This window comes from Rissa tridactyla, chromosome 8 (assembly GCF_028500815.1).
Source record: "Rissa tridactyla isolate bRisTri1 chromosome 8, bRisTri1.patW.cur.20221130, whole genome shotgun sequence".
In the NCBI taxonomy this organism is placed as follows: Eukaryota; Metazoa; Chordata; class Aves; order Charadriiformes; family Laridae; genus Rissa; species Rissa tridactyla.
The window spans coordinates 12,785,831-12,812,234 of NC_071473.1; the positions used below are offsets into that span (position 1 = coordinate 12,785,831).

The following is a 26,404-nucleotide window of genomic DNA, read 5'->3' on the forward strand; positions in this document are numbered from 1 at the left end:
AAGCTGTAAACTTTTAAAGGGAAGGAAGCTATGGTTCCAGTTATAAACTTGGCATGCTCTTAAATAAATGACCAGGGTCAGAGTATATGCCCACAGCCTTCACAAACTGATTAGAAGAGCATCAGGAGAAATAAAGCAATCCTACTACTGCATTTGACAAAGCAAAAAAACCTCAAATCTCCAGGCAGTGAACTGAAATGTTGGTCTCTTCAGAAAGGTCTTGAGACTCATTTTTTACCAGGGTCTGGGAAGAAAGGAAGCAGCATCTGTAATTTGTTTTGCTTGTCTGTATACTCCAGAGTACTTGAAGGCACTTCACGTGCACGCATGCTGTGACTGCATGCTTGCTGTGTTCTAGAAATGTTCCCATGCCCCAAGCAGATTAGTCTTGTGAAGAGCTAAATAAGGGGATTCCTCCAATGCTGGCTATGCTTTTGCTATTTGTTGGGACCATCTCTGAAGAGTTAAATGTGCTATTCTTAGCTGTCTGTGTTTCTTGCTTGTTTCACCTCTGATGCAATGCAGTGCTGAACTGCAATGTATTGTCAGTTTATATCACATTACACCAGTAATGATTATTAAATCAGCACAAGGTTACATGATTTGTTTTCCTTTCCTGTGGTTAGATGCCTACTAAGTAATCAGGGCTGCATGATAATGACTCAAGAGTAGTTACAGATCATACCTTGACAAAATAATTTGATGTGGACAGTATGTGAATAGCTTCTCAAAGAGTTTTTGTGTAAACAATATAAATATAGCTGTGCACTGGAAAACTTCAACCCAGTTTTGAATGTAGTTTCCATGCAGAAGCAAACTAAAATAACTTATGCTGAACACTAACTTTGGGCTGTTTCATGCAGGATAGACTTTATTTTGCAAAAACAAATGCAGTTGACTAGAGTCAACTGTTTTACTCTGTGTTCTGTCCAACTAATACTCTGTAAATATTACTGGCTAGAATTTTGCTCTGAGAGCAAATATGCCCAATCATATGGCCACCCAGCGTTAGGGTGGTGACGCACTGGAACAGGTTGCGCAGAGAAGCTGGACGAGACCCATCCCTGGGGCATGGTTCATGGGCAGGTTGGATGGGGCTTTGAGCAACCTGGTCTAATGGGAGGTGTCCTTGCCCAAGGCAGGGGGATTGGAACTAGATGATCTTTAAGGTCCCTTCCAACCCAAACCATTCTATGATATGTTTGGTATCATTCTGGATTTGACTTTTTGCACAGTTGGACAGAACCACAGAGAAATTTTTCCATAGCTTGTGCAACAGGAATTATAATCAAGTGTCCAACCAAGAAGCTTTATGGACTGGTTTTCTAGATCCAACTGGGCAAACTGCAGTACAGTTGCAGGCCTGGATTTTAAACCTAGTCTGAGACAACTTCAAGCATTTGGTTTAAGCACAGTTTATTTCAGTGTATCATTTCACTGCTGCCTGCAAGAGTGTAAGAAGCTTGAAGACCGGCATTCACGCCGCACAGGAACAGAGGAGTTCTCACTAGGTGGAATTAGTACCAATGACTCTACGAGCAGCCTGAATGGTTTGCAGTTTTAACAAGCTTAGTCATTCTTCTGCTGCAGTTGGAAGGTGTGGTTACTGCTGAAATAGCTGTTTTCAGGTTCTAAGTTTACCTTTCCTATAGAACAACGTGCAGCGTGCAGTTGCTTTGTGCTTATGCAAGGCTGCTGTACTCTGGTGACATGCAGCATATTTTAGGTAATTGCTATTCAAGACAATGTATGGAGTTGCTTTTTGTCCCCTTGAATAGTTCTAATGTCCTTTGACTTTTAGACCATCTTTCCATCCATTTTAGGGAGTGGATTGTACCCTGCTGTTCCCTTTCTTTTTCTCAGTGGGAAGTCAAACTCTGGGATGCTGTTCAGCTTGATACGAGTAGTCATAGTGGAATTTTGGGATTTAGCCAGAGCTTTAACTATTCAAAAGCCCTTGTGAAAGAAGCGTCATATGCTCAGAATAACTTAAGAGGAGCATTTTATAGAGTGATGTACTTGATACTAAAAATAGACATGATTTCATGTACTTAGATTAACAATCGCATGCTCCAAAGGTGACACATATACAATCTGTTTCAGTCTGCATGCGATTCTTGAAGATGAGATGTGATGGGCTCTTGGCATTCTCTGTAGTCACTAGAACGTATCTTTGTGTGATGCTTGTTACTGTGTTTATCTAGCTGCAGCAGGACATGGTTTGTTGGGATATGGCTCTACAGGCTGCATCTTGGGACAAGTGAACAACTATCACGTCAGACCTTATTTTAAATGGTAAATCATGTTATTATGGCCCATAGTCCTTTTCTACAGGAACACAACAAAAATAATTTGAATATAAGAAATATAAGGGAAACAATTTCTTTCTGCCGCAATCCCCTTGATGCAGTTCCTCAGTAAAATACCTACTGGGTTTATAGAGGATTCATCACTCACCCTTTAGAGAAGAAATTATTGATTACATTTTTAGTCTTTCTTTTAGAAATTGAGTGCTTCATACTATAATGTTTATAAGTTCAGTTGGAATTTTTGACTTAATGCTCCCTCCTATCATAAGCTAGTGTCTTTTATGGATCTATATATAAAATCAAAGATTCTGGATCTGTGCTGATTTGTCAGATCAAGCGTGTGTTTATTCTTCATGAAATGAACATATTTGCAAAACAGTCTGAATGAGAAAATACTATCCATTTATCCCTAGAAAATGAGGTTCATTCCTCCGTATGCTCTTCTCTCTCAGCAGTCTAGGTGCCTAGAATCTTACTGCCACTCAAGAATTGCTAGAGACCACATGGTCCAGGACAGCACTGTGGCCCCCCTTGGCTACCAGGGTGATGCTCCTGCACAGGTGCCATGGCTCCCTCACCTTCCCTGGTCCTGCTGGGATTACCATGGCTGCCACTCCCCAGGCTGGAGCCACGAGTGACCAATAGGAAGACGCCTTGCTGCAAGGTGGGGAAAGCAGTGGCCAATCAGAGAGGCCCTCATGTCTCTCGCACTGGGGTGGGGAGGAAGGACATTGGCCAGTCCTTGGCACTGTCACTCCAGGGTGGCAAGCATCACCGCCAGCCACAGTGTGGCTTCTTGGTGCGTGCTCCAGGCGCCTGGTGCCATGCAGCATGGCTGACGTTGTGGGGCTGTGGGCGGGGAGAGCGGGGCCATCCCCATGCACAGAATGCGCTGGAGAGCCAGCGCAGCAAGTGCATCTGCTCCAGCACAAGGTGCTGTTGGATGGACACCTGCAATGGAGACTGCCACCACCTCTCAATGTGACTGTCTGTGCTCTTTGAGAAACTCCATCCTTCATTTGAGCACTACTCTGTGTTTTCTTTTTAAAAAACACACAGGCCATGTGTGTCTGCACAAAAGCTCAGTGCAGCTTTGCCCAGCAACAAGTGAGCAGTGGAAGACTGTGTTCTCCACCTCTTTTGACTCTTTTTAAGACTCTGTATTTCTTCAATATCTCAGTGGACTGTGATAAGAGCCTTTTGTCTGGATTCTCGTGCTTGTTGTAGGAGGCTGATTAAATCAGGGTGGTGAAGGAGTTGTTTGATTATAGTTAGATTAATTCCTGTAGGTGTGGGTTGTAGCTCGCGATAAAGCGTGTAATCAAAAGACAAATCATCGTGAGTAGTTATTGGTACAGAGAATTAAAATCACAACGAACAATAATGGAAAAGTTGCATACATATAACGTAAGCTGATTGGTTATCATCTATCAATAAAGATTCACACAATGTTCACATGCAGACGCATCCTTTTCCACTGTATATGACTATGGTTTCAGGAACTTCATTTGGGTGGATTTCAAAGTGGCAGATGTCTTGTTCTGTGTCTAGACAGATGTCTTGAGCTTGAAAAGTGTTACGTTCACAAATGAAGCCTTGTTGGTCTTGCACAATGCATGCATTTGCATCAATTGCCTGCCAGTTTTCCTCTTTTTGATGGGCCCACACTCTGTGCTCTAAGGGATAGATTATGGTTCCATTGCGATTCACTCCCAATGCAAAGATTGAGTATATAGTGTACACTGAAGCATTGTGTATTGTGAGGATGAAGGCAACAATCTTACCACTTTCTACAGGATAAGTGGAGTTGATTAATTGACACCATGATTGAAACTCCTTTCAAATTCTGAAGCATTGTCCCAAATTAATTTACGAATATCGGCGGGTAGGGTTCCTAGTTCTCCTTCTCTAATAATGGCTGCTACTATAGACTGTATCCACCATTGTTCTTGCATAGAACACAAGGCAAGAGAGGTATTACCTTGGGTTGCTATGCGGGCTTTTACAATTCCTTCCCAATGAGGTAAAATGTCTGTTACAATTCATTGACTTTCTTCCAAGGCTCATAAAGATGACTTCAGTGGGCATTCCAACTTGGTTAGACCATTGGCAGTAGCAGTTAGTTTGTTCATTAGGACTTCAGTGTCTATGCTATTTAGTACTCCTAATCCTTTCCCCAATAAGCCGATGGTGTCCCGTCGTGTGCATTGGGATTGCTTATTGTTAAAAGATTGTCCATGTAACCATGCTAGCCAGCCAGTGTGAGCAACTCCCCAAAAGGTAGAACAGTCTGGGTTAATCGATCGCTGATGCATTAACGTGCAGCACTCGACCCACTCTTTTTAGAGACCAACTGGGGTGATAGAGAACTCGCTGCTGTCCAGTATTTTTAATTATGTAAGAGCCTGTGTAGTATATGTGAGGAGACAGTTTAGTAGGAGGCCGAATTGGCAAAAACGGTTGTTGAATTTTGATTTTTAACTTGGAAAGCCAAACTGGAATGGAAATCGCAGTCGGCCCAGAAACACGTTATGAGTACTGAGCGGAAGTTGGTAAATGTATACCAATATTCATATCCATAAGGACAACCATGTGTGTGGTCAAAGTCATGTTTATTTCCAGTGTATTTGACAGTAATGTGCCCCACTGTGACCTGCCACATGCCACTGGGCAGGGAGCCCACCCACGATTGGCCCATAGGCCCTCTCGGGGTGCCACCAGGCCCCCATCTGCCCTTTGAAAAGTTTCTAAGATGCTCCTTACTTGTGCCTTTAGAGATTTCTTGAGATTTCTAAGGTATGCAGTGGAGAGGATAGACTTTTTTTTTATGGTGTCTGCAATCTCACTGCTTAACAAAGCTCTCGTTCATTTTTGTCTTCATCAATGCTGGCTCAAGGTGCAACTCACAGCTTTAAAAAGAGAGAAAATGTTGGAGGTTGCAGACCATGAAAGGAGAAAACTAGTTGGCCTGGGGTGAAACTGATGAGACTATAAAGGGAAAACCTGTCAGACAAAAGATCGGAAAGTATAGCATCAGGATAAAAGAGGAAAAGACGGAATAGAAGGTGCAGCTAGGAATGAGACTGGGACTCCTGCGGGTCCCAGTCCAGCAGCCCTGTACCTGCCAGTGCGGCCTGCAGCAGGACAAGAAACCTGTTGCCCTGCCTGTACCGCCTGTGTGTGACTGGCTGCTGGAGTCAGGCGGACCTGGCACACTCCCCGGTGCCAGCCAAGGGGTACCTCAGAGAGGGCGCGGGGGGATCCAACCTCTCCTGATACAGTAGCTGGTGATACAGTAGCCTTGAACAGCACAAAATGCTAGGGTGGAAGGCCCCTCGAGTTGCAAACTAAGCCAAAAGATGAACTGAGTAAGCGCGAAGATCGAGTTCAACCAGCGGACACGGTGAGGAAGACTATCAATGACCACCAGAGGACCCTGGAAGACCACCAATGGACAGGGTTGTGCATGCGTCAAGGACATTTACATGTATTAATGAGTTCTAGGACATGGAAGAGCTATGGATATCATCTACCTGGACTTCTGCAAGGCCTTTAACACAGTCCCCCACAACATGCTTCTCCCTAAGTTGGAGAGATATGAATTTGATGGGTGGACTGTTTGGTGGATAAGCAACTGGCTGGATGGTCGCATCCAGAGGGTGGTCGTCAATGGCTTGATGTCCAGATGGAGAGGGGTGACAAGTGGTGTCCCTCATGGATCTGTACTGGGACCGGTGCTGTTCAACGTCTTCATCAATGATTTAGACAGTGGGATCAAGTGCACCCTCAGCAAGTTTGCCAATGACACCAAGCTGAGTGGTGCAGTTGACAGGCCAGAGGGACCTGGATGAGCTAGAGAGCAAACCTTACGAAGTTCAACAAGGCCAAGTGCAAGGTCCTACACTTGGGTTGGGACAATCCTCGTTATCAATACAGGCTGGGAGATGATGTGATAGAGAGCAGCCCTGTGGAAAAGAACTTGGGGAGTACTCGTGGATGAAAAGCTGGACATGAGCCAACAATGTGCACTTGCAGCCCAGAAGGCCAACTGCATCCTGGACTGCATCAAAAGAACTGTGGGTAGCAGATCGAGAGAGATGATTCTCCCCTTCTACTCTGCTCTGGTGAGACCCCACCTGGAGTACTGTGTCCAGCTCTGGGACCCTCAACAGAAGAAGGACGTAGACCTGTTGGAGCGGGTCCAGAGGAGGCCATGAAGATGATCAAAGGGCTGGAGCACCTATCCTATGAAGGCAGCCTGAGAGAGTTGGGGTTGTTCAGCCTGGAGAAGAGAAGGCTCCGGGGAGACCTTATAGCGACCTTCTAGTACCTGAAGGCGGCCTACAAGAAAGATGGGAGAGGGGCTGTTTGCAAGGGCATGTAGCGATAGGACGAGGGGCAATGTTTTTAAACTAGAGCAGGGCAGGTTTAGATTAGACATTGGGAAGAAGTTCTTTACAATGAGGTTGGTGGGACACTGGAACAGGTTGCTCAGGGAGGTGGTGGAGGCCCCATCCCTGGAGACATTCAAGGCCAGGCTTGATGAGGCTCTAAGCAACCTGATCTAGTTAAAGATGTCCCTGTGCTTACTGCAGGGGGGTTGGACTGCATGAACTTTAAAGGTCCCTTCCAACCCAATGCATTCTATGATTCTGTGATTCTATGATTTAAATCCTCATATGAGCCCACTCATGCACCAGCCCCAACACCTGTCTACTGCTCCCTTGCCCCCCAACACCCTCTCAGCACAATACAAACCCTTGTGTGAACCCTTGAGCAAGGCTTCATGCAAATCCTTGTTCTAGCCCCCTTGTACACAACCACCCCTCCTCCATCATAATGCAGATTTTACAGCCTGTTTCTGCATGTAGTGGTCACAGTCACAGCCTGTGAGGGTGACCCAATCTCTGGGTGGGTAAAGATTGTGACCAGGGGGTTCTCAGGATTCCACAACACACAAGGACACAGAGGTTTGGGTTTCTAAGAATTTTGTTTCTTACAAATTACTGTAAAACTACTGTTAGTGGAAAACTTATATGTATATATACACACATGTACACACATATACAAAACCACACACTACAAGTCACTACAAAATTAGTCTCCAGAGTGCCCTGGTGGTTGAGCCCACAGGGTGTCCTAGGACTCCTAGGGTTTTCCCCTTGGATCTCAAGTATGCCAGGGCAGTCCCAGGGTGTTTCGGGTGGTCCTAGGTGTCCAAGGCCCCTTTGGGCAACCTGTCCCCTTACTCGCAGCCGTTGATCCTGGAGGGTTGGGGCTGTCTCAAGTCTTTCTGTGGCTACCGCATCCAGGTCCTTCCTGCAGGGACAGAGCTAAACAAGGGGATGTGGGGGAGGAGGAGAAGGGGACAGTGGGTTCTGGTGGGAGCAGGAGGACAGTTGGGCATGAGGGGACCCAGCTAGGCAGCTGTGAACACAAGGACCTGGGGAGTCCTGGAGGGCAAAATAAGGGACAGGAAGGATGCTATTATGGACCTATTATGATTGGTTGGAGAAAAGAAAAATTGCCAAAGTTATTCAGCAATCTTGCCTGATGTGATATATTTACAATATATACATTATACAGTGTGCACAAAAAGATGTATTTTAAAATAGTAAATGTATAGCAGTTTTGTGTATAGATTGTTTAGGTGATTTCTTAAGGAACCAAAAGTTTCTGTCGTTAAGAGGATAGCTGAGTGTTGAGGTTGGTTTTTTTCCTTCAGAATATGCCCAACTGAGATTCTTGGAGGACAACTCTTTTGGGTCAAAATTGTACATTCTTTTCAAAGGGGCGGGGGAGGGGACTGTTCTTGGCTACTTTCTTACTCCATTGTACAGTAATTATTGGTGTTCTGTATTGCTCTGTTTTGTGATTTTCAAACTGACACCAGACTTTAAAAAGGAGATGTAATAGAAGGCAAACCTGTCTCTTACCTTTCCCTGGAAGGTGACTTACTGCGCAAAGATAGTCAGGTGGTCTTCAGGCTTTCATTGCTTCTCTTAACTAGCGTACTTTCTAATAAGTTGTGTGGAGGAATGAATGGAAGGTTGTAATTCTTTTTAAGTTGAAGCTAAATTTGGTAATCCTTCTGCAGATACACAAATGACAGTGTCCAGTTTGTAGAGTAGTGAAGATCTAAGAGCTAATAGTCCTCTGAAGAACAAGAAACTGGAAAGATAGTGCAGGCTTGAGGCACAATTTTATTGTGGCAAGAAGTGACAGTGATTTGAAGTTATAGAGCAAGATATTAGTGAGAAGGTTTGTGACATATTTGTTTGGCATAATCTAAATAAATTGAAATTGAGTGAGGCAGCTGGTGATGGAGGGAAGGGTGAAAGTTGGAACGGTAGTAGGTAAAAACCAGGATGCTTGATTTACATTAGAAAGCGTATTGAAACAGTCTTCTCCCTGTTACCTTTGAACTTGTTTTTTTTCACTGATACTAAAAGCTTTTGTTTTGGAAAGTCTGTCTCTCCATCATCCGGTACTCTCTTCAATAACAGTGCTCTTTTAAGTACTATCTTTAACTTTCTGAGTGCCTGTGTAATTGATGGTGGTGGTGTTTTAATGACTCTAAATCTAGAGGAACTGGCTATGCCAAACATCAAAGCTCTCAGGATTGTCAACCTCAGGAAATTATGTCAACTGTGAGCATGTTTCAAATGCCATATGTTAGCAAGGGCAAAGGAACTCTAGTAAGTGAAAAAAATGTTCTAGATGAGCAAAGATGAACATCTATAAATCTGTCTTTATGCATGTATACATGCTTATGGCTAGTGGAGCTGATGAAGGTTTGAAGAAGGTAAAAGACACCAAAAAACCACTTGTAAATGGTATGAACACGTTTTCATAATAACGGTTAAAATTAATTGCTTAAACCCCACTCCATGTGTGCTATTTAAAAACTGAGCCAACTCCTACTTCAGAGCATTAAGATGTCCCAGCCCCCAAATGGTCATTGAGGAAAAATTTCCCCCTTTGCAATTTACTCCTGGGGTAAATGACTAGTCTAGGAACTTGTGTTATTAAAAAGATCGTTTAGTTCACCTGGGGTAAAAATGAAGGCTGGAAAATCTGCAAAGACTAGGCACGGAGTCTATTTTTCATTTCGTTGTTGAACCTTGAAGTGTTTATCTAGGATGAACAGCTCTTACACCTGCATTCAAGGATGAATGTTGATAACCAGCAAAGATGAAAACTGAATTGGTAAAAAATACGATGTTTAAAGTTTTTCAGACTTGGATCAAGGAGAACTCAGAACCATGAAATAAATCTGTGATGGACTAGGACAACAGAGATCAGTGAGGTCAAGCAGTTATTACTTTAACAGTTGCATAGGAGTGAATATAAACGCAATGTCTTTTGAAATTTCTTAAATAATATAGCTGTTTTATGTTAAGTATCTTTAACTTGGGATACTGTGGAAGCACATACTGTTTCTCCTGCAAATACTCACATATTCTGTGGGTTTTGATATGGGAGTATAATCAAGTATGTAAAGATAAACACAACAGAAGGTAATTATGGATGGGTAGCTCATGAACCCTTGCCCAGCGTCTGTACCTTGGAAGAGCTCATTGTTCCCCACTTAGCAAGAAGGTCTAAGAAGGAAGTCTTACCTTTTGGTTATCATCTTCCATCATTTTATCTTCCTGGCTAAAATCAAGAAAGCAAGAAATCTGTCTGATTTTTGCAGATGAAAGATAAGATCTGGCAAGCTTAAACTAGAAAAGTATTCTTGTTCCTACATCTATCGCAGTTATTTTGGGATCTGTGTTACAGAAAGGACTGGTGGGAACAGAAATAGTTGTGTGAAAGTAGATAGCATACAACTGTCTGCCAAGCAAGATTCCAGTTAATTGACTTATAAAAATTAAGTGATTGTATATTAATTCCAGAAAGCAGGTCTGGGACCATTTTTTTTTCAATAGATTGGTGAATACCTTCAGATGTTTAGGTTTGTTTAGATGATTCCACATATGTAGTTGTCACCTAAAAAAAAACCCTAACCCTGCATGTATTTTAATGTGATTGAATGTGATTGTCAGGTAAAACAAAACTGAGGATATTTAAAGTTTAAAATATATACTTGAGCATATACTTGAGTTGATCTTATGAGTTTAAAAAGAGGTTTAATACTTGTTGATATGTTAGTGCTATTGTTTAGCAGATGGTATTTCAGAGTAGTTGAGCTCAATTTAAAGAATGTCAGTAATGTAAGCAAAGATTCCGTTCATATCCATTTAAGTTGCTATAATGAGGTCACGATCATGAAGTCATTCCAGTGAATCATGGAAGACTCCTTATTTGGAAAAAGTTACTTTTTGTTTTGCTTTCAGTTTCTGTATTTCTTAATGGTTATCATAATAAAGTTTAGCAGAAAGCATGCACCCATGTATATTTTAAATATAAAATGCATTTGGGTGTCTATGTTCAAATATGAAAACAACAAAACAACACAAATCTTTGTGCAAGTGATTCACATCATTGAATGTGAACAGAACTACTTCTTGAACACTGAACCAGCTTGGAAAGATCAGATCATAGCAATACTGCAAGCAAAGTCTGCAGTCAGCAGTATTCTCCCTGGTGTAACTGAGGCTCCCGAGTATAGGATTCACATAAATCTCAACCTCTGAACTCGACTTCCTTTTCAAAGCAACATAGAACTGTATTGTGTGACACCTGGAGAACTAGGAGCTTCCCATCTCCAGTCAAGTGTTTAAAGCTATAGTGTGACCTTTGAGGTTTAGAAGTAATGATGTATAAAAGCTAGAAATGAGTCTATACAGTCCTTGAGCTCTCTTTGTGGAATTCATACAGGAATGAATTATTTTTCTGTCCCCTTAGCGTGGGAGAGGAGGAAAGAATAGGGTTCTCAACAGTAACTTTTCTGGGAAAAGGTCTATTTAAACCTGTAACTTTTGACAGTACAGAAACCACCACAAGCAAAAGCTGTTTCTCCTCCTAAGGGATGATTCCGTATGAGTTACCTTGAAGGTAGGCAAGAGAGCAGACAATTCCTGTGTTTCTAGCAACCTGAAAAAATTCCTTGAATCCTTCCATCCAACTTGACCTTCCCTGCCATAAGAAGCAGAAGCCAGCTCTTTCAGGCTTAAGAGCTACTGTCAGTCAGACAAAAGTTTAAAGGCAGGTGAAATAGTATTTGCTTTTTTGGGAGCGGGTTCCAGAACTGTAGGAATAATTGATTTGGATATCAATTCCTAGAAAAATGTGGTCATCTGGGTAAGTTAAGCCTGCATTTTAGGTAGGAGACAAATGTGTTTTAATATGTTATTTTATTTAAAGTTCCTTTGTCTTTTTCGTTGTTCCCACCAATGAGATTAAGCTATGCAAGGTTTGCAAATGCAGTAGAATGAAACTAATTAGATCTACTGGTAATCACAGTTGGTGTAGAGAGCACAGCAGCCCAGAATTCTCCTTGGTCAGGGGAAAGCAAGAGGCTTTGTTTCTATAGGAAGCAAGTAATAGGGTTACTTAGACTGGACCGAGAGCAGACTAAATGCAAAACCTGGAAGCACCAGGACAATTGCTTTTTAAAGAAAACTGATATTCAGGTGGCTCAATAGAATTCCTGTATGTGAACGAAAGCCACATAGCATGTATGCAGAAATAGGTAACAGAAGGCTCTGACTCATTATGTGGAACTGTAATTTAAATCCGATGGGGATTTTTCTATCTTGGATCTATTCCTACTGGCTCAGATGTCTCATAAGCCTTTAGCACCTAGTTTTAATAGAGCTAGTGCCTACAATTGAGAAATGGGTTGGATGCAAGGAGCAAAATACTACTCGTCTTAAAAATATCTTCCAGCTAGAGCTGAGGTAACTTTGTGTTGATAGGAAGCTTCCATCGACCTTTACTAAACTTGATTTTCTGGATTTAGAAAAGTCTCAACTCCCTAAGCAAAAATTTGCTTAGTGAAGCACTGAGAAGCAGATGCAGTGTAGGCATCTTGGTGCTTCCCACTCAGTACAGCTTTCTTTTAGCAACAAGTTATCACCAATGAGCAATGTGTGAGAGGTCGCTGCTGTCTCTTACCAGTCATAAGTAGTAATTTTCTTTGTGTTGAATCAAATTTTGAGTGAAATAAGTTCAGAATATTCCATGAGAGTTTGTTTTACAAGCAATACTAGTATTGGTAAGACTAGTAGCTCACCTATCTTCAAGACTCGTAAGATATTTTTCTGATTAATATTTTCAAAACTAACAAGTCTGCCTAGCTCCTTGAATACCTTATACTTATTCAAGGGACTAGGCTTTAGAACCATGTATTTTCCTCAAAGATCAGAATGACAGTAATCTCTGATTTAAAACAAATTTTTGGTAAAACTTTTGAAAATATACATCCGTTATATACATAGGGGCTTTTTTAGGTACATAAAATCAGTGTTCATCACAAAGACCATCGCAAATGTGGAGACACAGAGAATGTTCCATGTGAGGCAGGAACAAAACTAATCCTGTCGTTACACACTTCAAGAATCTGAGCATCCTTTAGATAGACTAATACAAGCTGGTCCTACTTGGCTAGGAGGCCCATTTTGCTGTCCAGAAATAGATACAGAAGAGACAGATTTATATAGTTCGGGGGGGAGTGAAAAGAAGACTTAAAATAGCATTTTTAAAAATTCTGATTCATAAAGGGTTGTCACTTTTACTGAATTCAGAGAGGAGTGGGAGATCATGTTTTGGCCCTAAATAAATAATGGTCGTTTTTGACTGCTCCTCTACTGTTCTAGGTATTAATGAACAAGCTGTACTGGCTCTGCAGTAGTCAGGTGTTTTCTTGGGTGTTCTTAGCAGGTTTTATTAGAGATACACTGATACTTCACAATTTCTGTGTGGGGAGAGCAGGGAGAGAAGAGGAGCAGTCTTAAACTAGGTATTTACACCTGATTTGATTCCCTGAAGCCCAGACCTTGTGCAGGCAGTTGAATGTGTAATGGGATTGTAACTAACACAGTCTTCACAGGGCCGCATTGTTGTGACACAGATTTCTTTGTTAATAGAGCAGCTTTAATTAAAAAGTACAGAGTTCATCACGAAATTCTGGCTTCACCCTCAGAGTTAGATTTGACTAATTCAGTGATTTCCCAGAGAAAGAGAATTCATCTTGGGAACTGCATAGCAGAGTTTGGAAATAAAGCTAAAGATTAATTTGATGCGGAAAATTGATTACAAAAGAGGCAAAGACACAATCCTGGTGAATCCTGGTGAATAACTCTGATAATTGGAGGTGAGGTGGGAAGGCTGAACTCTGGAGCTGAGCTTTCCCTGGGGTGTTCCTTCCCTGCTGGATGTTGTTTGCAGAGAAGCTGAAGTGCTCTAACAGCCTCAAGCTCCATTCAGCGATGTTGCCTCCTTTTTTTCTGTGACAGCCAGCTCATGTCCTTTGCAAAATGGAGAGTAGCTTAAGGCCATCATTTCATGCATGACTTGGTAAATCGTGCAAGAAAGGACACTGCCAAATGAGGAGCGAAGCCAGTTTTCAATAAGAGGGCCATCTGTGACCAAATGTTTTAGCAAGTTCGAAAACAATTGAGTTCTTTCCCATTTTTACTTTGGGTTCATTTAGCACGTATGTAACTCTGCTGCCCCTCAAGAGTGAGCTTATGTTACTGTATCCTTGTTTGCTATGAATTAAACTTTTGTTGACTCAAGTGGTTTCTTTTCAGACTTGATCTTGTGTGGTCCTGAAAAATGACTTTGCATCAATATCGCTTTCGATTCCTGCTTGAGAGTTTTCTTGGGGTACATGAATTCAGATATTTGTGGCAGGTAAGATAGATGCATGTAAATATATTGTTCCTGGTTACAGAAATACTCCCTAACTGTAAGAGGAGATTATTGCTGGAACTAGAAACATTTTTAAAATTGGAATTAATTCTAAGTAAGCGTCTCTCGCTTAACCTAGCCAGTTACTTGTAATCTCTTGTTACCATTTTGTTTCACAAAACGTGAAGTCTTGTGTAATAGTGTTTGCATGTAGGAATGGTTACTCAGTAGATCTGCAATTTGTTTTAGAGATCTCTTGAATCATGGCTTAAACTTTTGTAACAAAGACTACTCCTATTGAAAATACAGTGGCAATAATTTGATATTTAGTGTGTTGAAGGATTTTTCGTGGCTAACTTTAGTGTCATTGCATGAGAACAAATTCTTTTTAAGAAGGGTGACTGTACTTACCTTCCTTAACGCTGCTTTCTTTAAGAGCAAGAGGAAAACGATGGAGTTGTTTCCATTGATCTGGGGGTTAAATCTGGCTTTTAATTTAGCTAACATGTCTGAGGCAAGCATTTTACACCTGGTAAAGTAAAGCAAATGGAGAGAAAGTAACAGGCACGGTGTCACCAATGAGTCAGCAACAGAGACAGAAATGTGCCTTGTGCCTGACCATTAGACCCCACTGCCTCTCTCCCCTCCTTTGGAAACACTGCTTCTGCCTGATAATTTGGCTGCTTGTTTCTGTTGACAAGTGTACTCTGCAACAGGTAATTTTCAGGAAAGGGAAACCTTTTTGTAATTTAATGTTGCTTTGGAAGGGACTGAGTAAGAAGAAAGTTTCTGACCTTTAAATACGGGTTTATGTAGCAGGCGGGAGGTAGGGAAACCCCAGCTGGAAAGTATCCTCAGAAGTGCATGATTCCAAACTTCTTGAAGTTATGTTGTAGCTTCTTTTAGATAAGTGCACAGCTGTTTGTGTGGAGAAGGCAATCACTTACATATCAATCCATCTGCCTTTCAGAATAAATGTTCTCCATGAAAATACTAAATTTGTAACTGAATCTCCCAAGTGCAGGGATGTTAGTGTTTGTTACACTGCTTCTAAAGTAAGTGTTCCCTTTTTACACACAAATTACAAGGGTAGGTTAAAGACACTTAAATGCAAATTTTGTTTTCTTGTTTCTGCTGAGTGAAGTTGATTTCTTAAAATGTTTGCAGCCCTTCTTTTAAATCTTAAATTAAATTGTGCAAATATACCTAGAAATGGACTATGGATGTCTATTAAAATAGCAGTCTAATTTTGCAGCATTTACTCAACTCTGTAGGCAGTAATCTGCTTGACTTTGAGGTTTTTGGGAAGACTGCATATGTACTGCCAAGATGGGTCTCAGTGTCTTTGGGCAAACTTTTAATTTGTAAATTTATTTGGACTAAGTTTTAATGTGATATTTCACAAGCTTTTATAAGAGTAATTGAGGAAAAAGATTGAAAATAATGCTAAATATGTCTAAATTTACATTAATGAAAATCATATAGCTCTGTTGAAGTTGGAAAACTTGGCTATTTCTTGTATTGGTCTTTCAAACCATTAAATTCAGTCAATGCACTGTGCACAGCGTATTGTATACTAAGTATTTTCCAAAACCACTGTGTCACTTCTAATATTTTAAGCATATACTAATGTTAGAGCCACATTTTTTTGCCATTGTGGATTTCACTTGCATTTGAGGATCTTGATTGCTGCTGTTTCATTGAATCTACTGAATGATCACAGTGAAATAACCCTTACACAAGGATGGAGATGCTACCTAATCTCCAGTAACCGCAACAAACATCACTGTAATATTTACAGGAGAAAAGTGTGCATCAAGGGTGAAATGCAAAGATGCCTTAAAACATCAAACTTAAAAAAAAAAAAAGGCACAGTTGTAGCTGCTTAATTGCTTTGCTTAGAAGGACTAATGCAATGTCTAAGGAAGTAATCTCTAAATAAGTTAGGAGATGAGGTCTTTCAAAGGAGGAAAAAAGGCATAGACCTATTGGGGAATTTTATGAAGACACTGTCAAGAGCAGTAAAGCTGATGCATTGTTAAATGTCTTTGGGAGCGAGTTCTCAGTATTCTGTGGCTTAATGTGGTGAAAAGCAAACTTTGGTGAGTGGACGCTTGGCATTATCCTATTTGAACCCAAAGGTTTCCTCTGGCACAGGTGCCTCGTTGAGTGGGTCTGTCAAAACGTGTGAATTGGCCGTACTCTGAAGTATTCAGCATAGAAATGTGTATGGTTGTAAAGGATGGAGCACAAAAGAGGACATCACCTACGCGGTAGTTAGCCGGTATATTCATTCGTGCAAAAACAAATAAGTTGTGGCAGCTGGAGCAGGATGGTGGAAAAGGGAAAGCAGAAGAGCAAGGGAGGAGGTGTGGTAGTGTGTGGTGGAGGAAGGTAGTGGTGGCGTGGGGTCTGGGCAAGGAGGAAAGAGCTGCTCAACAGCAAGGTGGGTCTGACACCAGGGCTGTGCTACATGAGTGGGAGATGGAGAAACGGGCACAATGCTGTGGGGGGATGGAGCAGTGGGGATGCCCAGATGGAGCCAACTTCTACAGAGCATTTTTGTGATATTTGGCTGTGGTCTGGAGCTTTTTAGGGCTGCTTTTAGTGTGGAAGCTGCTGCTCCACATTTGTTCCCCTGAGCCTGTGGCAGGAATTTCTGGTTGACAGCCCCTGTATCAAGGGAAAGGAGAACACTCAGGGGTTTCCTGGGCTACCAGCCTTTCGCTGGGGCTGTTAACGTGGAAAGAGCGCTCAAGTTTGCGACTCTTCTGCCCCAAACCTGGCGTTTTCGCTGCTCCCCCAGATCTGACACCCCCTCCCCCGATTGTCTGCCTCTGACTCATTCGCTGGTGCTTGTGGAAGCGGAACGGGGCGGGGGGAGCCTTCAAAGTAGCCGCGATTGGTCTCGGTTTGACAAGGCGCCCGTGAGCTTCAGCCCCTGAAAGGGCGGCGGTGCCGGGGGCGGCGGAACGGAGCGGAGCGGGCCGGCGCTGCCAGTCCCCGCAGCGGCGCGCAGGCGGCCCCCGCGCGGCCGCCGCCGGGTGGATCCCGCCGCGCCTTCAGCAACCGGCGCTGCCGGTCCCCGCCGCTTCCAGGAAGCTGAGGGGAACGTGGGCGCTCCGAGGCTGCCGTCCTGAGGAACTGCTGCGGCAATATTGCAATTGCCCTTTACACGGCCAAAAAAAGGGGGAGGAAAAAAAAAAGAAAGGAAAATAAAAAGATGAAGACGCTTAAATGTCTCCTGACAAAAGTAAAGAGCAAACCTCAGTTGCAATGGCTGTGCTAAAACTTGATCATGCGGGATTTCAAGCGATAAAGAGGTGCCGGGCTTGTATTTACTGCGGTGGGAACAAGTTGCAGGATGAAATCCAGGCATTAAGGGACCTATTTTCCACTTCGTTGTTTGCAAAGGAATCTACTGAAATGACTTTGAGGATCTTTAAACTGGAACTATGTGGAGGGAGAATGCAGTAAGTATTGCCTTTCTGGCCAGCACTAATACGCGCCCAGGAGTTGGGAAGGGGCTGGGAGCCCCGGCGCGGCGCAGCGATGCCAGCGCTGCCGGCCCCGCGCTTCCGTGCTTGGCTCTGAGTTTCTAGTCCGCACCGAGGACCAGTTATAGGGAACGCCGGTCGCCTTTGCCTGGCGCGCCGGCGTCCTACATTTAACTGGGGGTGCTTGAAGGAGTATATTTACTGGAAATAGTGAATGAAAAATCAAAGCAACCCGAGCTTTTCGTGGAGGATCTGCTAGAGTGTGTCTCCCTGGGTTTGTTTAGGATAAATTGAGAATGAATCTGTTCCGTTACAAGATCAAAAAGAGCTTTATCCCACACCGATTTAGCTGTTTTCCAGATTATGCTTATTTTGAACCTGTCAAGAAAACTCCTGGCCTTGATCATGTGAATTAGTTTGCTTCTACCTGCTCTTTCCAGGTTGGATGTCTGTTCCCTTAGAGCTCAAACCCCTGCGTTTCTCCTGGAAGCAAACGCGCAGTTGGGAGCCCAGGATTTTCCTGACCTGGATAGGATGAGGGACGTTTCCCGGACGGCTGCGGGCTCACGGGCGCTGCTGTTAGGAAAGAGCTTAAATTTATTTTGAAGTGAAGCGGGGGGGGGGAGGGAAACTTTTGAGTCTAGCCACTTTATTTCGGTTCACATGCCACATGAGATTAAATTATTTCTAGTTTATTTTCTTTCCCGCTGTCAAATCTTCAACCTGACTAACGGCTTTTCATCGTCTCCTCTTCTCCCCCCACGTTATCCCGTTCCGTCCCCTTCCCCGTGTCCAGCCCCCCTTTGCCTGTCTCCCTGTCCGCCTAGCTGCCCTCCCGGGATGCGATGTCGCCGGCAGGCTGCGGCGGGGATCACGCGTGCGGCCAGCGGCGCGGAGGCCGCCCCTGAGCCCGGGCACCGAGGGGCGCGACATGCCTGCGGCCGCGGCATGCCCTGCACCAGCACCGGCACCACCGGCACCACCGGCACCCGCCGCCGCTCCGTCTCCTGAGGCGCAGGGTACGTGGGACGGCGCCCCGCCGCCGCCAGGGGGCGCCATCGCGCCGCGCCGCGGCGGGAGCCGCGGGCGCTCCGGGTGCGGTGCGGCTGGTTACGGGCAGCGAACTGTGCCCGAGGCGGGCAAAGAGGGGTTCTGCGGGTGGTGTTTGCTATTATAATTAGTATTTCTCGGGGTCTGAAGGAAGCTGAAGCGTCTTCACGTCTGCGGGCATTTAGGTTTGTTTATTTCTGCCCCTTTCCGTGCTACCTCTTGTGCTGCAGCGGCGGGAAGCTGGCCCGCAGTGCAATGACTTAGGAAGCACAGTGGCACTGATTTGCAATTAAATGGTCTCTCAAGTGCTCATCTCCTTGTCTGGCCCGAAAAGAGGTGATGATACAGCAAGCCCTTGTCTTGGTGTCTGTTTTGGCAGCAGATGATTCTGATTGATGATGGAGGTAGGGCTGGCAGGATGAGACGGGAGATCTAAAAAATGCCACTCCTAATTGGACAGCCCTGCTAGTGTTTTCTGCGTGGCGCTTTGCAACAAGCTTGGCTTTATGTGGCACAGGGACTCCCTTCTTGCAGCTAGCAGAGAGCCAGTTATGGGGGTGGAAATCCCTCGGGGCACAGAAACAGAGGGAGATCTTGCAGAGTCAGACCTGCTCTCCTCCTTCTCCCTCCTTCAGATAGTTCAGATCACTTCTATGGCTCATTTCTCTCCCCGTCCTACTCTGTCTATATTCAGCCCCCTACAGAGATTCAGTGAAGACATGAAGTAAACCAATGCAGTGATGCTCATTTATGGAACACCCTCCCCTTCAGCACCAGTGACAACTTTGTGTCTGAGATCAGCAGTTCTGAGATACTCAAGTGAATGCTGCGTAAGAGGAGGGAGAAGAATTAAGATAGAATATTGTGCTTCTGAATCTGTTCCAGAAATACAGTAGACTGTGCTTGAGCAGCAGCTGTCTAGGAGAGATCTTCAGAAATAAAACAGCATGGTTCTGGGATGCTGTGAAATGTATGGAATATATGGACTGGGGTTTTCAGCGGACTTCTGGCTCGCTTCTCTCATTTTGAGCTAAAGCACCTCTTCCTGTTAGACTGACTAAACTTTAAATAGACATTCAGGACAAAGGAAGATAGATTTCTGTGTTTTACCTGTTTTAGGACGGCAAGGATGATAATGTCTCTTTTTAATGATGTCAGTCATTTCAGTTTTGTTGGCTGTCCAGGAAGAATTTTAGCAGGTCTTTCCTCTGAACTTATGCTACATTTTTTTGCCTTGCTTGCGGGAGACCAGTTGTAACACTGTCATTGGCAAGCCAACTTTTTGAGAGGATGTAAGAGGCTTGAATTGAAACTAAGGTGAAGAATGCATTATAAAAGGCTGCTAAAGTTTGCATTGTGTCCAGAAGCTTTCTGTTTAAAACCTTCATTGGAGATACACAGTATATATTTTTTTCCTCTCTGTTTTTCTCACACAATGTGATCACTTTTGCAGGGGATAAAGCTGGCAAAGATGAGGAAAATTGGCTGTGCTCTCCTGGTACTCCAAGCTCTTCTGGCGCCTCTGGATCTTGTTCATGGAGCGGAGAAAAGTTATCCCATCCTGAACATTGCAGTGATTCTGGGAAGGACCAAGGATATCACGGAGAGAGATATCAGAGCTCTCTGGACCAGGGAAATGTCAGCAGACCTGACTGTTGATGTCAATGTAGTGACCCTTCTGGTGAACCAGACTGACCCTAAAAGCATCATAACACATGTTTGCGACTTGATGTCAGGCACCAAGATCCATGGAGTGGTTTTTGGAGATGATACTGATCAGGAGGCAGTAGCTCAGATTTTGGATTTTATTTCATCTCAGACTTCTATTCCAATTCTTGGAATTCATGGCGGAGCCTCCATGATAATGGCAGATAAGGTAGGAAAATTTATTAAAAGCTTTTGCTAGTCTAATGTACTTCACTGTTGGTCTCTATCATGAATAATCACTACAGGCAGTTCTAAAAGGATGCTTCTAATTGTCTCTCTGTACTTTAAAAAAGAAAAAAATATACAGAGCAGTGTCCTTGTTGATCACTCATCAAATATTCTGAAATATTTTGGGATTCATTCCTGAAACAACTTTCTGCCCATTGTAAGAGCAGTCCTACTGAAATTTTACTCTCCGGTCCACTGAATGCTGGTCAGTTTGGTAATTTTGCTAGAAAATATGACATATGGCTGTAAAAACAACCTCAAAATAGTAGGTCCATAAAATGATTGTAGGGATAAGATGTAAAATTATAAGCAGATATTCTGCGGTGCTTATAAGAAATAGCAAGCAATAGACCTGAATGTATTTGAGGACAATAGTAGTAACAGGACAATTGTATCAAGTTGGACTTCTGTGATCCACTACAGTCTATAAATTAAGTAAACTTGAACTACCTTTTGTATTTATTACATTTATTAAATTAGATTTTGCTAACCGGATACTTCTAATTTCCGACTGTAGTTCATGAAAATCCACAATGGAGTTGTCTGAACTCTGGAGATAATGAGAAATTTTTTTGTTGGAAAACATCTCTATATAATCTGTTGTGGGACTGTGGAATGACAAAAGCGACTCATGTACCCAGCTCATGTTCCTTAACATTGTAAAAATTTTTTAAAAATCCTTGCTGTCCTTACGGCATTGATCTTGTAAAGTGATCACTGCCGTTTCTGAAACAGGTGCTTAGCACCGCACAGGACTAAGCTCTCTGGCATGGACTGCTGCTTGGCTCGACAGTCTGAGAGGAGCTCCCACCGTGGTGTAAAAGAGGGTAGCTGAAGAGGGAGTTTCAGTGTGGGAAGTCACTTACTGGTTTCCCAGCACACAAGGCTTTTCAATGCTAATTGCAACTTATTTCCTGATATTTGCGCCCTTTAGGGTTTCTTATTCATTAAATATTGTTATTCCTTACAAGTGGCTTTTCAATAGTACTTGAATAGTAAAGAGCTCTCTGAATCCAACTAAAAATGAAGTGGTCCAGATACATTATTTCATAACTTGAGTGGTAAAAAGAAGCAGGAAAGATGCAATGAGTAATTACAACTGAGGAATCAGCTTTGAATTTTTGAAACTTTAACCTCTGGGAAAGACATTTTTCATTGGGATAAGAGATCTATCTCTCTTGTTATTCTGAATGGCCTTCCTTTAAAACTTCTGTCATACAAGGGGAGGACAATAAGTGCTGAATTATAGCAGAGATTCTATAATGATGGCTTTGACATCTTGATTTTTTTGGAAAGATCATTACAGTCAATGCTACTGTCTTAAATGTAACTGTAGCGACCAAGTTACAGAGGCAGTTATTTCATGTGCTTTTAAATTACTGTACAGATTTACCCATCTTTATAAAGCTCGCTTTATCTGTATTTAGGAATTTTATTCAATATGTATTTCACTCAACTTTCTATGCCAGTGTAAGAACATTTGAAGACTCCAGCCAGTGCTGAGTGATGAAACACTGGCAAAAATCCTTACAGAATCAACTTCACGCTTGGTTAGCAGATGCAGGATGTTACTGATACAGATCTATTTTTCACTTTTATGTAGGAGTCTCTAGAAAATGAAATAGATTGTATTTTTCTTGTCTCAGTAAGTTAATACTATTTTCATTGCATGTTAACATTGTCATTATTATATCACCGTCTTTGATTTTAGGGGTTATCACAGTTTGCTAGTAAAACATTTTTGTGCTGAAACTTGGCTTCTAAGATTTCCACTTGGGAAATCAAAATTGTTCTTTTGTGCATTAAGACAATCTAACAGAGCTGTCTTCAGTAGCTTGAATTGGCTGAAGGAATTGTTCAGGTAACTAGACTTGCCTTAATTTTTACCTTGGCTTTTCCAATGTGCAATGTCTTGCAACTGGGTTTGGAACATCACAGTAATGAGACTCAATTAACTATTCATTTGGGAATTAATTCCTGGGAGTTGAAGGTGAAATTCACATTGCTGTCATAAAGGCAGAGGAGATGAAATCTGAGGGAGAAGGACTGCAAATGTAAAATCTGTTTTCCAAGTTAGTGTCAGGATTTCAGTTGAAACACATGGGTGTTGGCTGAACTGTGAAGTTGATCAGTGTTTAAAGTCTTCTGTTTTGTCTCATACATTGACATGCTGGATATGCAAAAAAGATGTTTGGTCCTGATCCTGCCTGTGGACGTAGTTCTCTGGCACTCTAATAAGGCCATTTCATTTATGTCCTTATTGTGTGGCTCTAACAGATATTTTCTTCCTCTGTGGCATTATGTTGGTACTGTGTTTTAGATTACTTTTACTTCAAAATGAGTGTGTGTGTAGTACCTGCTCCTTTGTAGTCTACCAAGCACAGCTGACACAAAGGCTGCATGATAGTTCAGTGAATTCTGTGCCAGGTGGTTGTTATATGCTGCTTTACATCCTTAACAGTCCTAAACATGAAGTAAACTGAAGGCACAGAAATGAGCAGTCATCTATAATGCTCTATACTGCTAAATACTGGAATGACTCAGAGTAGATAAGCCTACCATATTCTCTATGGCTCATAAATACTATGTCAATGTGAATCTCACACGAAGAGCAGTGTCTTTAACAAAGAAAAAGTTTCTAGGCTTCTAAATATGAGAGATGCCCACATTTGGATTATGCAGTGATTAATGCAGAACATACAGCTTTTGAAGTACCGAGTCCCTGTGTGAACATCTGCTGTGAACGGTGCGTAGTTTAGACTGCCTCCTCCATTGGCCCAGCTGACTGTACTCAGCTTCAGTTTGGTTAAAGTTTGCCTGCACCAGCTGAGAAGATATGTTGCTTGATATAGACTATGAAAATTGACAGGCATGTGAAGCCAACAAAACTGCAATGTTTCTGGAACCTAGCCGATCTGCCTTCACCTGACATCTGCTGTCAAAACCCTATCAATAAACCAAGGTGACGCTTAAGGATTTATGGTACCTACCTGATCCCAACTGTGCTGTAGAGATACCCTTTGGACAGTGCCACATGCTCTGTCTCCAGCTGACTTTATCACCTGCTGTTGGCAGGAATTCTCCTGCCAATGAACTGCTCCTTGGCTTTGGTCCCCAGTTCTGCCACAAACTTAAAACATATTCAGATGTGGGATAGTCTACTGAAACAAGATGAGAATTGTGTCTGGGGCATCTGTGCCAACCTCCTGTGCATCAGCCTCCCTCATCCCTTGGAGGATGCTGAAAACAGACTGGTTGTTTATTCATCATCTCTCTGTTGACATTTGAGGGATCTCAAACCAAACATTACTTAGGAACTGTTTCCTGGCTTGAGCGTTTGGTTTTAAACTTGGTTATGTTTGTTTCACCACATGCTATCATTACAATGGTAGTATTTGGGATATTTTCTAAAACTGAACATCATGGTTAGTTTTACAACAATAATAAAAGATTTGTTTCCTTCAGGAGTGGGGGAAAAAGCCCCTATGTATTATAAATACATCCAGGAATACTTAGTGTCCTTGAACCATACTACTCTTGCATATTGCAAAATTAAGTGTTTCTAACTTCTCATTAGAAATCTTTCTGAAAGGCATAACCTGAAGCATTTTATCGTCATGAAGTACTGACAGTTATAATGTGTAGCCAAACAGCGTTAAAGGTGAGGCTAATTTTCCAGAAGGGGTATTACAAAGCTTCTTGAAACAGCTCTGGAAATGTTATGCAAAATAAATTTTTGCTTTTCAAAAAATAAGTACTATGCATGGTTAAATTATCCTTCTTCATTATTTTTTATGCTGATAATATTAGCAAGAAATACTTTTAATTGTTTAGTATAAAATTCCTTTTGCATTTACCACCACCTTCAGCTTTCCTTTTTTACCCGCATCCTCCTCTAAAATAGTAAACATAGGATCACAGAGCAATGGAAGTTAGAAGGGATCACTGGAGGTTGTCTAACTCAGCCTTTGCTCAGTGATGAGCTAACATCAAACTTAGATCAGATCATCCAGTCACGTTTTGAGTATCACCATGGATGTAGATACCACAACCTCTCTGGACAATCTGTTCCAGTACTTAACCTTCCTCACCATGCAAATATTTTTGATATTTCTCATTAGAATTTCCCTCTGTACCATGCCCAGGGGCTCTTGTTCTTTTGCTGTGAGTCTCTGAGTCCAGCTCTCTCTCTGAGTAACTGTAGGCTGCAATTATACCTGTCCTTTCCTACCCCTTTTCTGGGGAAAAGAGTTGTCTCAGCCCTTTCTTGCACCTGCTGCACTGCAGTCCTCTAGACTCACTCAGGTATATTGACATCTTGTATGGAGGAACCCAAAACTGGACAGAGGAGTGCAGATGTGGCCTCAGGAGGACCAAAGAGGGGAATAATGCCTCCCCTCAAGCAGCTGGCTGTGCCGGTGCAGCCTGGTTAGGCTTTATCACCGGAAGGGTGCACTGCTGACTCATGTTCAGCTCATCCCCCTGCCTCCTGCAGTGCTGCTGGGATACTTGTTAAGACATCTAACTGTGAATAAATAGTGAGGGAAACTACTTTTTAATCTTGTTTGTCCTTTTGATGGATATTTTTCAGATATTTTACTGAAATACTTGCAGATGTTTGCAGTACCTGTCATTTTTAGCTCATAGCTGGAATTGCTCTGTTTTTCCTCATTCTTGAGATACAAACCCCATACTGTACTTGTGCAAACCAGAACTCTCAGCCCAGCCTGGTAACTATGATCAGAGCACACCCAGACTCCTGGCTCTGGTAATGAAAATTTACACTCCCTTATACGTATACAGCTTTTTACGCTGCTCTTAAGGTTCTTCTACATGTTACAACTTCTTTGCCATATGTCCTCATAGTGCAGTGATCATGTAAAAAAAAAAAAAAAAGAAAAAGTTCAAAAGCTACACTTCACATTTGCACTATGCATCTGTGTGCTTCGACTCTTATGCTCTAAAAATAAATGTTGATGAATGGGGTGCGTGTGTTGAGTTTGTTATAGAATCTTTTCTGGAGATCATACTTCATGGAATGTGCTCATCAATTTGCATGTCTTTGATATGCGTTATGTAGAATTCTGTCCAGCTCATCTAGTTGGCTCATAAAAGCGGTTCTGTATTTTTTCCAGAAAATCTTAAATTTAAATTTTGTAACTTTTCATTCCTGCCCTTCCTGACAACTGATATTAGCATGTGTATGGCACTATACTCCTGAGATTGATATTAACTTTGGCTTTGGTTGGTACTGCAAAAGACTGGAAGATTAAACCATAGTTTAATAATTGCTTTAGTGCAGAAATACCTGTATTCATGTAATTGGTGTTTCAGGTCTAGATATAGTAGCTTGCACTATTCCATTGCACGCAATACTTCCAGCTTCTGCCTCTTTTAAAGAAGCAGTTGAATTTGATTTTCTTTCCTTCTAGCTGTACTAATGCTGCTATGGGAAGCATAACTTTCAGATATTCTCATTTTTATTTTGATTTGCAAATCTGTGTTTAATTGACCGTATCCATAAAAGTCAATCTATATGTGTTTTTTTAAAAATAAAGTTGTGTTGCACATCCATAAGGATTTTTTAGAACTAGGCTCCTAATCTGTGGTCGTACCTTTTATGCACACATGCATATAATCACTGTTATTAAATGGTTAAAAACATGCTTGAAATCTGTCTTACTGAGGTGAATGGAGCGGTTACAATATCTTCAACAGGAGCCAGTGCTCTGGGAGCGTGAGGTGGTTATAATACAGGATGCTGGCTTACATTACTATTCTTGTACTGTCATTGCTCTGAGAAAGTAGAGC

General features: G+C 42.3%; 1 protein-coding gene across 5 annotated transcripts in view; it reads left to right on the forward strand.

Moving 5' to 3' along the window:
• Positions 1 to 26,404, forward strand: part of GRIN2A (glutamate ionotropic receptor NMDA type subunit 2A) — a 233,908-nt gene that overhangs the window by 22,411 nt on the left and 185,093 nt on the right. For 3 of the 5 annotated variants that reach the window (XM_054212709.1, XM_054212705.1, XM_054212710.1), the window contains 2 exons: positions 18,405 to 18,627; positions 20,112 to 20,534. In XM_054212709.1, coding sequence (XP_054068684.1) covers positions 20,130 to 20,534 — 405 coding nt within the window. In that variant the 5' untranslated portion in view covers positions 18,405 to 18,627; positions 20,112 to 20,129. Of the gene's footprint in view, positions 1 to 14,011; positions 14,115 to 18,404; positions 18,628 to 20,111; positions 20,535 to 26,404 lie in introns of all 5 variants that reach the window. The other 2 variants (XM_054212707.1, XM_054212708.1) reach the window with 2 other exon arrangements.